This window comes from Lepidochelys olivacea, assembly GCF_965140295.1.
Source record: "Lepidochelys olivacea isolate rLepOli2 genome assembly, chromosome: 20".
Taxonomy (NCBI): Eukaryota; Metazoa; Chordata; order Testudines; family Cheloniidae; genus Lepidochelys; species Lepidochelys olivacea.
Window position 1 is genome coordinate 18,913,826 of NC_140430.1, and position 14,477 is coordinate 18,928,302.

Sequence of the window (14,477 nt, forward strand, 5' to 3'; positions counted from 1 at the left end):
CAAACTGCCCCTTATTGCGCCTCATGCAGCCATTTCATCCCTAGGCCCAAGGTTCATGCCCTGCCCTCCCAGAAAGATAGAAGTAGTGAGAGACTCCCAGATCTCAGGACTCTGATTCTCTCCTCCTCCCCCTATCCCCTTGCCAGCTCCAAAGTGACATCCAGTGGCCAGTTCCATTAATCACAGGGGTAGCTTACAGCCCCTGGAGGCGGTAGGGAGAACCCAGGCATCCTGCTGCGATCTCCTTCGCTCTCGGTGGACAATCTGAGCCTGCAGTCATGTCCTGTGACACGGCCAGCTCTTGGAGAGGGGACATCTGGGAGCGGGAGGTGATTTCACAGGTTGAGGGATCTGAACTCCGCTTTGTGGGGTGGGGCCCAAACACAGCAGAACCAAGTCAGATGGGGTGGGAGAGCTCTTCCCCCACTACTGCTGTGTCTGGTGCTATATCAAAGCCTGTGGATGCAGGGATCAGGCTCTAAAATTCAGCAGATCGGGCCCATCTCTGGCTCACCCAATCAAAATAATGGCTGGGGGGTAAAAGAGCAGCTCGGAGAAGGTGCGCCAGTCCCCAAGCCACACGGATGCATCCCCCACCCGGTACAGGAGCCCTCTAGACATGGATCCTTCAAGAGTGGCAGGCCAGGCCTGGAGTTACCCCTGTCCTGGTAGCGGGGGTTCGCCAGGCACCCATGGATGGGCCCCCCGGCAGCTTGGATGGCCTGCCCCTCTCCTCCCCAGCAGGAATGGAGTCCTGCTGCAGCCAGGCCTGGCTCGGAGAAGAATCCGCGGCAGGATGGAGGCGCCCAGGTGACAGAGTGCCAGCTAATGCCATCTGCCGCCGTGCCAGCCACGGAGAGGATTCCACCCATCTGTTCACTCGCTTGGATTAGGGAGAAGAAGGGCTCGGACTGGATTCCGAGGGGGGCCGTGCGTGCGGTTCCTTCCGCCCGGGGGAAGAAGTGGGACTGGGTCCAGACCCCGCTGGAACAGGCTCAGCAGGGCAGTGCTTAGCACCGAGGAGGAGGATGAAGAGGAGCTGTGCGGAGGAGAGAGTGGGAGGAAAAGCCCAGACGTGACCATTGTGAGCTCCTGTCTGACCCGTCTAACACAGGCCTTCCCTGGGCCCCGCTCCCTGCCTACAGGGTGAAGCTTAAGGAAAGGATTGGGGTGGGGCTGGCCCCCCAACTCCCCTATCCCCGTGGGGCAGACAGGCAGACCCCACTCCGGAGCTGAGTGCCATGAGCAGTATTAACCCAGGCCCACGCCCCAGCTCGCTGGGGCCTGGGAGTGAACAATGGGTGCTAGGAAAACTCCCCTCTTGGCAGTCAAGGCTGCAGCATCTGCTGCACTTCAGAGCCTGCGGCCAGTGCCTGCTGCGGTGACACCATGAATCTGCACATGCCCCGGCCACCCACTGGGCCCATCCTCCCAGCCCCCTTAAAAGCCTCTAAAAGCCTCAGTTCCCCGTGGCCTTTGCCACTGTTATTCCTGCCTTCTCCATTTCAGCTTCTCTGTCAGCAGCCCCCTGCTATCCTGGTTCCAACCTCTCCAGGGCTGGGATAGTGGGGGCTGCAGGTGGGGAGTGAGGGGCACCAGCAGAGCTGGGTGTGGGGCTCAGGGCTGGGATGGCAGGGGGCTGCGGGTCCAGATTGAGGAGCACCGGCAGAGCGGTGTGTATGGAGGAGCCCAGGGCTGGGATAGTGGGGGGTGGGGGTGGGCTGTGGGTCAGGATCACGATACACTAGCAGGGCTGCACTGAGAAGCTCACTCTGCACTTTGGCTTCCTCGGCCTGACTCTGCCGCCCCCCATCACCCTGTGTCTCAGTATAAATGAATGTCCCAACCCCCACCCCTGCAGAGATCCCCCAATGCCTCTGGGATACACAGCCCCTCACCGCATCCCCTGATCTAGCTTGTCATCCCAGCAGCACGACAACAAGCACTGGGGTTGGGACAGGCCCACGCAAACACATCTGCCAAGACAATGGGACCAATGCAATCCGGACAGGCCGCTTAAGGCCCGGATGCCCCCTCCCCCAGCCGGGCTTTTATTTGTGCGTGCAGGACTCCATGAAACCATCCCCCTGCACACACCCTGTGATCCTGTTTGCTCCCCAATTCCCACGCACCGCCCGGCGCCCCCTTGTCCTGCGGCCATCTCTGTTCAGCGGCCTCTTGACACCTGCCTGGATGGCTTGGCAGCAAGGGGAGCTCACAGCCTGAGGGGGAGTAAACATGCTCAGCCACGGGCATGGAGCCATGGGCTTGGAGGCCACACCACTGGGGAGGGGGCCACACAGGATCTAGAAGGTTGACGTCACTTCCAGCCGAGGAGTGATTTGTCACCAGGCTGCTCAGAACAAGGCCTGACCGAAGCACTGTGGGGAACATAATGTGTTTGTGTGGGGGGAGTGAAGGGGTTGTAATGACCTGGACATATCCAGTGGCCCTGGAGTCTATTCCTGGCTCTGCCACTGACTTGTTGGGTGGCCTTGGGCGAGTCACTGACCCACTCTGTGCCGCAGTTTCCCCTCCTGCACTTTGTCTTGTTCATTCACTTGATAAGCTCTTCCGGGCAAGGAGTGTGTCTCACTCGGTGGGTACATCTACACGGGATCTGGATGACGGAATTTCCACTTCGAGGGGACATACCCACACTACCTCTGACTGAGCAAACGTGCTAAAAACGGAAGTGTAGCCGCAGGGCGGGAGGCGCAGGGGGAGCTAGCCACCCAGAGTGCGATCCCTTCTGCAACCTTCGGGATGTACTTGGGCAGTTAACTCTGTGCGCCACCACTTCTGCTTTCAGCCCCCTATCGAATCAGAGCTAGCGCTGGAAAGACCCATTCCAGCTCCAGCATGGCCCAGCCCTGAGCTCGGCCAGGGGCCTATGCAGCACCTGGCACAAAGGGGGCCTGATCTCCTCTGGGGTCTGCGCCCCACCTGCCACAAAGGGGGCCTGATCTCCTCTGGGGTCTGCGCCCCACCTGCCACAAAGGGGGCCTGATCTCCTCTGGGGTCTGCGCCCCACCTGCCACAAAGGGGGCCTGATCTCCTTTGGGGTCTGCGCCCCACCTGCCACAAAGGGGGCCTGATCTCCTTTGGGGTCTGCGCCCCACCTGGCACAAAGGGGGCCTGATCTCCTCTGGGGTCTGCGCCCCACCTGCCACAAAGGGGGCCTGATCTCCTCTGGGGTCTGCGCCCCACCTGCCACAAAGGGGGCCTGATCTCCTCTGGGGTCTGCGCCCCACCTGCCACAAAGCGGGCCTGATCTCCTCTGGGGTCTGCGCCCCACCTGCCACAAAGCGGGCCTGATCTCCTCTGGGGTCTGCGCCCCACCTGCCACAAAGGGGGCCTGATCTCCTTTGGGGTCTGCGCCCCACCTGGCACAAAGGGGGCCTGATCTCCTCTGGGGTCTGCGCCCCACCTGCCACAAAGCGGGCCTGATCTCCTCTGGGGTCTGCGCCCCACCTGCCACAAAGGGGGCCTGATCTCCTCTGGGGTCTGCGCCCCACCTGCCACAAAGGGGGCCTGATCTCCTCTGGGGTCTGCGCCCCACCTGCCACAAAGGGGGCCTGATCTCCTCTGGGGTCTGCGCCCCACCTGCCACAAAGGGGGCCTGATCTTGGCCAGGGTCTATGCAAACCCCAGCACAATGGGGGCCCTGATCTCAGTCAGGCCTCCTAAGCACTCCTGTAGTACAGCAGAGTTTAGTCAGATCAGGGCCTGGTGGGCTCACACAGCTGGGCGCTGACACGGGTAAGGCTGAAGTGTGAGGGCCACGGACCCGCACATCCCCCTCGCCCCCCGAACAGGGCGGATGCTGGGGGGAGGAGAAGCATGTCTTGCTGAGGGCACTATTAGCAGCCACGCTCCCATCACGCAAAGGGAATGAGGAAATTCCAGCTCCTCCATGTCTCTCGCCCCGCCCCCGCCTCGCCTTTGGCTGCACGCTCCCTGCAGATGGTAGCCCAGGGCACTGGAGCGCTGGCTTCCTGGGGAGCTGGGGTTTGGAGCATGGGCAGACTGGCTCACCAGGGAGCTCCACAGGAGGAGCTGGGATCCGGTCTCTCTCGGGGCACCAGAAGGCTGATCCTGGCTCCAAAGCCTGGGAGCTGCCGCCTGTTTGGCGGATGAAGGGGAAGGGGAGGGGGATGCAGAGTGCAGTCTGCAACGTTACCAAATGTCCTGGCTACCATGCCAGAGCCAACCATCTGCCTCCCCCGGCCTGCTCCCTGCCCAGCACTGTGGCTGCCTGCCATGTCCAATCCCCACGAAAGCTACTCGGGGCCCCCCCGTTCCAGCACATCCAGGAACACAGCGGGGAGAAGACCCCCTTGCGATACTGCCAGCCGGAAGCAGGGTCCCCGCTTTCCCAGCAGGGCTGCTGCTCATGGGCTAGGGAAGGAGCTTTTAATGCCAACATCCCCTGATTGCCAAGCAACCAGTTAGCTCATGCCCTGAGCCCCCAGGACTAGTAAAAATCCCCTGGCACTTTTGGCAAGACTCAGGGCTGTTGCCAAATTCAGTCCTCCCTCCCTACACGCCCCCTGCTCCATTTCAGCTGGATCCAGCTGTCTGCCTCGCTTCCTGCCCCTGGCATGGCTCACCCCAGAGGAGGCTGCATCCCAGCCGCTGGCAAAGGGAAGGGACTGCCAGGTGTGTCAGTCGATAAATAAATTAAGAATGGCAGCACTTATTTCAATTCACACACCAGAGGGTTTTCACCCCCAAGCGGCGGGAAGGGTCATTACCCTCGTTTTATTGATGGGGAAACTGAGGCCCAGGAGAGAGGCCGTGATTTGCCCAAAGTCGCTTGGAGTCAGGAACAGAACTCAGGTGTCCTCGACGCCCAAGCTAGTGTTCTAACCACTGAACTCTGCTGCCTGTCACCTCAAGCACTTCCAAGAGATGGCACCTGAATCAGTAAGAATCAGAGAGGGGCCCCAGGAGCTCCTTGCGCCAATTCTCCGCTGCATTACAATAACCAAGGAGAGCCAGAATTTACACTTCTACAACCTGTTCCTCTGCCCTCCCCCAGATCAGAGCCTGCCCCCCAGACCCCATAACCAGACAGACATCTTTTCCCATCATCTTCTGCTCCTTTTCTGCTGCCAACGTACAGCTGAGGCCTGTACGCTCTGCCATTCTGAGCGCACACACTGGGGATGGGAACTAACATCAAGCCAGTTTCACTGGAATCAGAGAAATAATTTACCCCAGTGCAAAGTGAAGTCGGATAATGGCAGGGCTCAGTCATCACGTGCCACCATCCGCGCCACCCTGATGCACCCACCCACCCCTCCCTGCTCCTCCTTGGGAGCCTGGGGGCAGGTCCAGCCACAGGAGCAATCCAGAAAAAGTCCAAAGGCTCAAGCCGAAGTCCACATTCCTTTCCCCAGGGTACATTCAAAATCTAGGGCAGCCCTTCCCAGCTCGTACAAAGCACCCCCTTCCTGACCACAGCTCTCTCCAATAAACTAGCCTTATGAATGGCTCCCTGGAGGTCACGCCTTGACCGTGGCCATGTGACAGCAGCTCCCCTTTATAAAGGGCCCCCAGAGCCAAGTCCCACCCCTATTTCCGGTTCAACTGCATTTTCACGAGGAACCCCCATCCCTGGACATTTTCAAGATCAGGTTAGACAAAGATCTGTCCAGGATGGTCTAGAAATGCTTTGCTTGGTTCTGCTTCAGCCTAGGGAGGCCCTGTAGTTCTGTAATTCAACGCGTGTGACCCCACAACCGAACTCAGGGTCATCTGGAGGATTTTCTGGTTGCAAAGGGAGACCTGGCATAGGGGACTCAGAACCCCCTCCCCCCCCCCACAAACACACACACAAAACAAAAGCTAGAGTCTGACCCCAAGTGCCTGAAGTTAGGCAGACCCCCCCACCCCCAAAAATAGTCCCTGTTCTGGGAAACGCAGCCCACTCCCTAATTAGGAGGAAAGGAGCCAGCCTCGCTACGTTCCCGTCGCCGTCATTGGGGGCTACTTGGCCGCGGATCAACCCGCATGCCTAGTAAATATTTCATCTCACGGGGCTGTGGCGCTGATGAAAGATTCAGAGAAAGCATCTGAGGTGAAGGCAGCAGGCAGGCAGGCTCAGGTACGAAGGACCAAAGCCCGTGCCAAGCTGGCCCTCCCTGCCCCAACCCGCGTAGCTTTTATCTGTCTCTCTTGGCCCTTCTGCTCCTCACTCGGGCCGAATGGAGGTGACGCAGGCCGAAGCACAGCCAGTAGAAAGGTCCACAGGGGAAGCCCGTCAAGTGCAGGAGATGGGGGGAGCTGTCTGCAAAGAGTTGACGTGAGTTTTGTTATTTGTCTGCCAGTGCCAGAAGCCATTAAAATGTCGTCCTGTTTCAGAGAAGGGGGGTCTCTGAAGACAGGCACTGACAGGAAACAAATAGGCTTAAAGAGAGCAAGAGCGAGCAAAGGAGGGACGGGGGGGAGGGGAAGAAAGCCCCAGCCGGCCGCGCTCCTGCCACTGACAAATCCACTCATCTGAACCAAGGCGTTTAATTAGCTTGAAAAAAGGGATGTTGAGTTTCACTTATAGTGTTCTGGCTCGGCCCAGCTAGAGGGGGCCAGGGCAGGGGAAGCCAGAGAAAGCAGGGGAACCAGGGAGAAGTGAAGAAAGCAATTTGTCCTCCATTCTCTTCCACCACGTGCAATTCAGCAGGGAACATTATGTCATTAGTGTGGCTCTTAAGCTTCCCCGGCTCGCTCCCTCTCTGGGGAGAAAGTGGAAGGGGATGCCAGTGAAACAATTAAGTAAAAGGCAGTTTAAAGTTGGCAAACGCTATTCGGGGAGCCGGTGCCGGATCACGGCTGGTGGGAAAGCTCTGCCAGAGGCTGACGGCTGAAGGGTGTAAAGAGCAGGGGAAAGAGAAGCAAACAAAAGATAACGTGGCCTCGAAATGGCACCATTGGAAACGGCTCCAGTTGTGCCAGATTAGGGGCTGGAGGCTGAGCTAGATGAAGGGGTAACAGTGTCAGATTTGCCTTTGTCCTCCCTGCTAGCTGTTGGGTAGGATGGTCCCGGGGCTAGGGCAGGGGCTCAGGACTTTGGCAAGCCAGGTTCAGTTCCCTGCTCTGTCACAGATCTCTTGGGCATGTCATGTGGCCTCTCCTCTGTTGCTCACCTGTACAACGGGGATAATAATATTTCCCTACTTCGTGGATGGGTTGTGAGGATAAATACTTTAAAGATTGTGAAGTGCTTTTGAGATCTCCATTGCTGAAAAGTGCTATAGAAGAGCTATGAATCATTATTCATTTTCCAGTCACTAATAAGATCCCATATCTCTGTCACTAGGGGGCGACAGGGATAGTTCTCTGATCCTCTTGCCCTCTGTTGGATGGAATCAGGACTGTTCTGCCATGTGTCATATGCCCTGTACTGTTATGGCTAAGGAAGTGACTTCTTTTTGCTCAGGCTATTAGCGCTTTGGGAACAAGGAGGATCCAAGCACTAGTGCATTGGAACAGTTTACCTAGGGTTGTGATGGATTCCTCACTGGCAATTTTTAAATCAAGATTGGATGTTTTTCTACCATAGAGGCTCTAATTGAAAACAGGAATTAATTCAGAGAAGCTCTCTGGCCTGTGTTACGCTGGAGGTTAGACTAGATGATCATAATAGTCCCTTCTGGCCTTACAAGCTATGAATTCCTGAAGGTATCCCAATGTGCGGCATAGCCACAACTCCAGAAGCCCCAAGAAACCACCACTTTTTTTGTCACAGTATCATTCGGAAGCATCTTTCACCTGAAGGTGCCAAGCTGCATTTGCAGGGCTCGTTCACTGGCTGCTGAAATGCAGCCACTTCTGGTGGGGACAGCACATAGCTTCACACGGCAACCCCCCAAAACATCTTCAGATAGCAATAACATTTGCAACTGAAAACACAGTGCAGAAAGTTCAGGAGGCAGAATTTAATTACCAAAGCTGGATACAGGCCAGGACACCAGGGTGAACACCTTGACTTTTAGGAAAAGTGCCTTGGGATATTTAACGACCACGGGTGCCCACCCTCCTCCCAACTAATTCCAGCACTTAAAACCAGTACAAGTAAACTGAGTGCGAGAAAATTCCTGACATGAGTTAACACTGACTCGGAGGGGGCTGTGTGGCAATCAGACCCCAATTATAGACCTGCGGAGGGGGCGGGGGGGAGTCTGAGTTTGGATCAGCTTAGCAAAGGGATCATTAGTATTACACTCCCATAGAAAGGCACAATTTTTCCAGCACAGCGGTTCTGGTGTCTCATTAAAAGTCATCAGGCTCAAAGCAAACAAACCACTGCATGTCAGTTTGGGTTTTATGGGGAGAAATAATTGTTCCCACAGCCCAATATGTGTATAAAACTCACTCATAAAACTCGACCTAGCTTTCCAGAGACTGCTCAGAATAAGGTGTGAGGAGGAGGAGGGGAAAGCCATTGTTCCATTGTTAGTTTCATAATAGGGAGAAGGAAGAAAACCTTAAAGGAAGTGGAAAAGGGAAGAATGAAATATCTAGGAAGGGAAATCAACATACTAAGGGCTCATCTACCTGAGGAAATTTACTAGCATTTAAGTTTATAAGTACCTGCCTGGGGAACACAACTTTGATATTGGGCTCTTCAATCTAGCAGTCAAAGGTCTAGCAAAGGCTGGAAGTTGAAAAGCTAGACAAATTCAGGCTGGAAATAAGATGCTAATTTTTAACAGTGAGGGTTATTAACCATTGGAACAATTTACCAAGGCTTGTGGTGGATTCTCCAAGGCTGTAGATTTTTAAATCAAATTGGATGTTTTTCTAAAAGAGATGCTCTACCTCAACAAGAAATTAATTCAGGGCAATTCTATGGCCTGGGTTATATAGGAGGTCAGACAAGATGATCATAGAGGTCCAATCTGTCTTTATAATCTATTAATTTATACTTACACTGCTATAGCTCTCCCCATATAACTCCCTGTTCAGGGACTGAGCTGTAGCTCATGAAAGCTTCTGCTCAACTAAATTGGTAAGTCTCTACGGTGCCACAAGTCCTCCTTTTCTTTTTGCGAATACAGACTAACACGGCTGTTACTCTGAAACCTGTTCAGGGACTCTTATTCCTAAAGAGGAGGGTATCTTTTTCCGGTTTAGCTATGTTGCTTTGGAAGCAGGAGTTATGTGGGTAGATCTATAACAGTATAATTATATCTGTATAGTTATGCCGGTAAATTTCCTAGTGTAGATACGCCCTGACAGTTCACACTGGATTTGCACTGCCACTGTGATATCACTTTCTCTTAGAACGGCGTTGGATGAAGCTCCAATGATGCTATACACAGGGTGTTAGAGTGGAGCTGATGACCCATTTGCAAAGGCCCAACGGTGTGGGTAGGTGTGGTTGTGTATGTGGGGGTGTGTGTGCATGTGCATCTCTCCTGTGTGTTACAGCAGAAGAAATGCAACACAAAACTTTCCTGGGGTTCCCTGAATAGGGGCCTTACCGGTAAACTTCCTGAGACAAGCTGGTACCAGCTGTGCTGAGCCTGGGAGTATCTTTCTTCCTGGCTGAGGTGGCAGGAGCTGCACCTAGGAGCTGCTCATGGCAGGAACTGCAATCCCGGGTCGGAATCAAGTGTATCCATCAGGTTACAAGATATGACATGGTGACATTTCGTGAAGTCATAAAGGTTAAAGTCCTTCACATTTCTCCTTGAATACTCCAACACACTGGTATCTCAGACCCTGAGATACTGGTTCTTGATGTGACATACTTTGGCACTACGCTGCCAGCTTGCATAGCAGGGCATCAGCTGGGGGTCAGCATAATAACACAACATTGCAACGTGCCATTGTCACATCGTCTTGCGAGGCACAGTTTAGCGGCGTTGTGGGGCATCGACTATTCAATTAGACACTGGCGAGCTGGTATTTCATCTGGACACTGTGTGTCGCAGCCAGGACGTGGCAGGAGGCCGTAATGGTGCATGGCTGTTTCATTTCAATGGCGTGCTGTTGCACGAGGCCCCCACATTGTGAGGTGCTCGGTGTCCCTCCGATGCTGTTTCTTGTGACACCATTGTGCCACGAGGTAATGGTGTTTCATCTTCGTGCCCCATTCAGACAGCAGCCCACGCCATCCCATTGCCTGGGTGCTCGCATGTCATGCCAAGGCCACTTTCTGACCCAGTGCCCCGGCCTGAGCTCATGCCGTGTTCTAATGTAAATGGAACGTTGCCTGGGGGGGAAGGGCATGTTGCCACCTGTCCAGGTTCTCCCAGGGTCGTCCCTTCGTGGCGGGGGCTGGCCGGGGAGATCTGTGAGTCAGGGTGCAGAGCACATGCTGCCAGCTGGCCGGTTCTGGGGGCTCCGGCCCAGCCTGGCTGTCCCGGTTTTTTGCTGCTCGGAGGTGGCCGCCCTACAGGGGGGGGCGACCTGACGACACGTCGCCTGGACGTGACACCGGCTCGGCGGCAAGTTTGACTCGTGGCCTTCGTCTCAACTCAGCACCATGACGCCAGGCGACGACGGTGCCGCCTTGCTTCCAGGGCATGGGGAGAAGAGGCCTCAGTTTGCGGGTAAATTCCCCCACCCAGTGCCCTGACTCCCTCAGCCCCACTTCCGGTGCCCACTGCCCCGAAAGGCCCCACTTCCGGTCCCCACTGCCCCGAAAGGCCCCACTTCCGGTCCCCATTGACCCCCAAATGCCCCGCTTCCGGCCTCCATCGCCCCACTTCCGGTCTTTCTGCGCCTTCCCGCAAACCAACTTCCGGCCTCCATCGCCCGACTTCCGGTCAGTGGAGGGCGAGGTGTCAGGCACGTCTCTGGGCAGCCCCCGCGACTGCTGGCAGGACCCGCCCCGTGAGGTCACGTGACCAACCAAGATGGCGGCGCCCATGCGGCGGGCGTGGCTGGGGCTGCTCCGGGCCGCGCTCCCGGCCGCCCGCCCGTATCACGCCCCGCCCCCGCGGCGCAAGCCGGGCGGCGTGTACCGGCCGGACCCCAGCGATCCCCTCACGCCCCTGTGGCAGCTGCAGCCCGCCTACGAGGCCAAGCTGTACGGGCGCCACGGCTCGGCCTCCGGCGTGGACCCGGCCCGGCTCTGGCCCAGCCCCGAGAAGCTGCAGGAGCTGGAGGCCGAGGAGAGGGAGTGGTTCCCCGGGCTGAGGGAGATGGAGGCGGCGCTGGACGCGAAGGAGCAGCAGGCGGAGAGGCAGCGGGTAGAGAGGTGCGGAGGGGGCTTGACCTGGGGGCCGGAGGTCTGGGTCCTGACTGCCCTGGGAAGGGGCCCTGAAACTTGACTCATTCCTGGGGGAGGGGGAGGACCCTAGTCATGGAGGGGTCAGGGACCCCAAAACCTGACCCAGTTCCTGGGGAGGGAGGACCCTACTCCAGAGGTGGGAGAGATGCTGGAACCTAACCCTAGTCCTGGGGTGATGACCCCTATTTGGGGTGTGACACCACCCCCTCCCCCCAACACATTGCTCTAGGAAATGCTCTCGCCCCACTCCTATGAGCAAGGTCTCCAGGCCCAAGACCTGCCCTCAGGGAAAGGGAATGGTGACCTCTGTCGCCCCACCCCAAATTACAGTGTAAGTTTTGGGAACAGCAGTGGCAGTAGAGATACAGAGAGTCTCCCCCCTGTGGTGGGTGTCTCACTGCTGGCTTGTTTGCCCTCCTGGCAGAGAGAAGCTGATTGCCGCCAACATGGCCAAGATGCCGCAGATGATCGAGGACTGGCGGCGGGAGAAGGCGGCACGCAAGGAGAAGGAGCGGGAGGACAAGGCCCGGCGGGAGCGGCTGCTGGCCGAGGCCCAGGAGCGTTTTGGCCACAAGGTGGACTACCGCAGTGCCAAATTCCAGGAGCTGGTGCAGGAGATGGAGAAGAAACAGCGCAAGGAGCTCAAGCTGAAGAAGAAACAGCTCAAGGAGGAGGCAAAGAAGAAAACTGCTGTTGACCCAGAACCTGCTCCTGTCTCAGCTGGTGGGCCTGAACCAGCCTAGGGGGGCACATGATCTAGGAGCCTCAGATTGGGTCAGTGTTAGAGCCACAGTTGTCACTGAGCTAAATTCTGTTCCCAGTGCGTGCTAGAGGGGGGCTGAGCAGGGAGCTGGTGGCTCAGGTCTGGAACGCCAATCATGCTTCTTGGAGCAGCAAGTCAACACCACTATTTACTCTAATTGGGGTGGGGTGCGGGGGGTGCAGCACTGGGTGAATAGGCACTGCACTGCACGGTCAGTCCCAGTGTAGGAGCTGCCCCCTGGAGTGTGACAGGGGGCGGGGGCAGCCTCCCTCCCTGCTTGTACAGCCAGCCAGCTCAGCCTGGGTTCTTCAGCCACCCCCGCAGCTGGACTCAGATCTGTGCACGGGCCACCTAATGGAGTTTGAGTAAGACAGAGGGAGGTCATTGGAAGGTCCTGCTCAAAAGCCCTAGGCTCCCCCCAACTTCAGATTGGGAATGATATGTTGTGGGGGAGCTGGCATTACCCTACAGAGCCCCGGGACTCCCGAGTGAATGCTGCTATCGCAGAGAGGGTGATGACCACATGGTGACTGTGTTAGTAATGTAACCACTAGGCTCCTTTCTCAGCCAGTTCTGCCCCTACCAAGCCAGCAACCTGAGATCTCTGTACTTTGTATGTTGAAATAAAAGGCTCTGACTAGGGCCTTGGCTGCCTGGGACTTTTCTTTATCAGCCAGTTCTGATCCCAGAAGGTTCTGATGTCTCTCCTGGCCGCAAATGTGCCTTAGAGACCACTGGTGCTTCTGGTAAGAGATGAGTCTTGCTTCCCCCGCACCCATCTGTCCCCCCATGGGGTTAGTTCACTAGGATGCCCTTTTAACTTTCTGTCTTGAGCTGTCACATTCCAGCCCAGTGGTGGCTGCATTTCAGCAGTGGGCAAGTGACTCCTGTATATAATCGCTCTTAGCTAGGGCTTTTCATCAGTAGGTCTCAAATAGCTTTCCAAAGGAGGTCAGTATCATGACCTCTGTTTTACAGATGGGAAAACTAAGGCATTGGGAGGAGAAGGGACTTGCCCAAAGTCACGCAGCAGGTCAGGGACCCAGGGATCCCAGGCCTCATGACATCCAGGCCTGTGCTCTATCCACTAGCCTCCTTTCCCTACCTCAAGGAGCAGCACGATTTTGTTAGGAAGGAGTGTGATTCATTGATCTTTCATAGGCAAAATACCCATCCATGGCCAGTTCCCTGCACTCTCTGCACCTAGTTGCATTTTCTTCCAAATTTGGAGACTGACTCATACATGGCAAGGGTGTAACCAGATGCTTTGTCCTTCCCTAGAGCGTCGTTACACTCTAGGGAAGGACAAAGAATGTACCACCGTACGCTCAAAGAATCCCTGAGCGTTTGCTCCTTTCTCTGCTTCAGGGGAGGAAACGTGATCACAGAAGTGTAGAGCTGGATGGGACCTCCACAAATCATCTAGTCCAGCCCCCATGCTGAGGTAGGACCAAGTAAACAGACTGGCCCTGTCAAGTGTTGGGCCAATCCATTCATAAAAGCCCCCAAAGACAGGATTCCTCCCATGGAAGCCTATTCCAGAGCGTAACTAACACAGAGGCAGGACATTTTTCCTGGTATCTAACCTAACTCCCTTGCTGCAGATTAAGCCCGTTACTTCTTGTCCTACCCTCAGGGAACATGAACAACTGATCCCTGTCCCCTTTAGAACAGCTTTGAAGACTGTCATAGGCTCCCCCTTAGTCTTCTCTCCTTGAGACTGAACCTGCACATTTTAGAAAAATCTTTCCTCATATTGTAAGAGTAGGGAAGACTGGGAGCCAGGACCTATATTAGGTACTTACAGGGCCCCATCCCTGAGGTATTTGAGCCCCTCACAATTCTTAATGTATTTATCCTGACACACACCCCTGTGAGGTAGGGCAGTACTAGTATCCCTGTTTTAGGGATGGGGAAACTGAGGCACAGCATGGTTAAGTGAGTTGCCCACAGGCAGTCTGAGGCAGAGCAGGGAATTGAATGTGGGCCTCTCCTGTGCTGAGTTAGTGCCCTAGTCACCGAGCCATTTCTTACCTTCTGAGTCGCTGAACAGCCTTGGCAAGTCACTTCCCCTCTTGCTGCCTCGGGGTCATGGCTGGGAACTGAAATTTGTGACTGTTTTGAAAGTGTTTCACAGCTCAGAGGACAGTGGTTTTCCTCTGCACTCTCTGAGCTGGTTTAGACACTTCACTCCCCCCTCTCCCATCCCTTTGGCATATTTCCTGAGCCGTTTCACACAGCTGGGACAGCTCTTCTGATCAAACATCAAAATTGGTTTCCTCGCAACACTAGCAGCTGGGCTGTTGGCTTGGGAGACCCTTCTTTATGCAGAGCAGGTGTTCGCACGGTTGAAAAACAAAATCCTCCCTCACGGGTTACAGCTGGGAGAGCCAGGCCCAGCTGCAGAGCAAGGAATCCAGCTCTGAATGGCAGCTTTGCAGCCGGCAGGGGTGCACTTCCCACGGGGGC

General features: G+C 55.8%; 1 protein-coding gene across 1 annotated transcript; it reads left to right on the forward strand.

Annotated features, from left to right (window-relative positions):
• Positions 1-10,764: 10,764 nt before the first annotated feature.
• GADD45GIP1 (GADD45G interacting protein 1) lies at positions 10,765-12,650 on the forward strand. Its single transcript, XM_084609941.1, has 2 exons — positions 10,765-11,212; positions 11,670-12,650. Exons 1-2 carry the CDS (start codon positions 10,869-10,871, stop codon positions 11,986-11,988), a joined length of 663 nt encoding a protein of 220 aa, XP_084466067.1. The 5' UTR covers positions 10,765-10,868; the 3' UTR covers positions 11,989-12,650.
• The last annotated feature ends 1,827 nt before the right edge of the window (positions 12,651-14,477 follow it).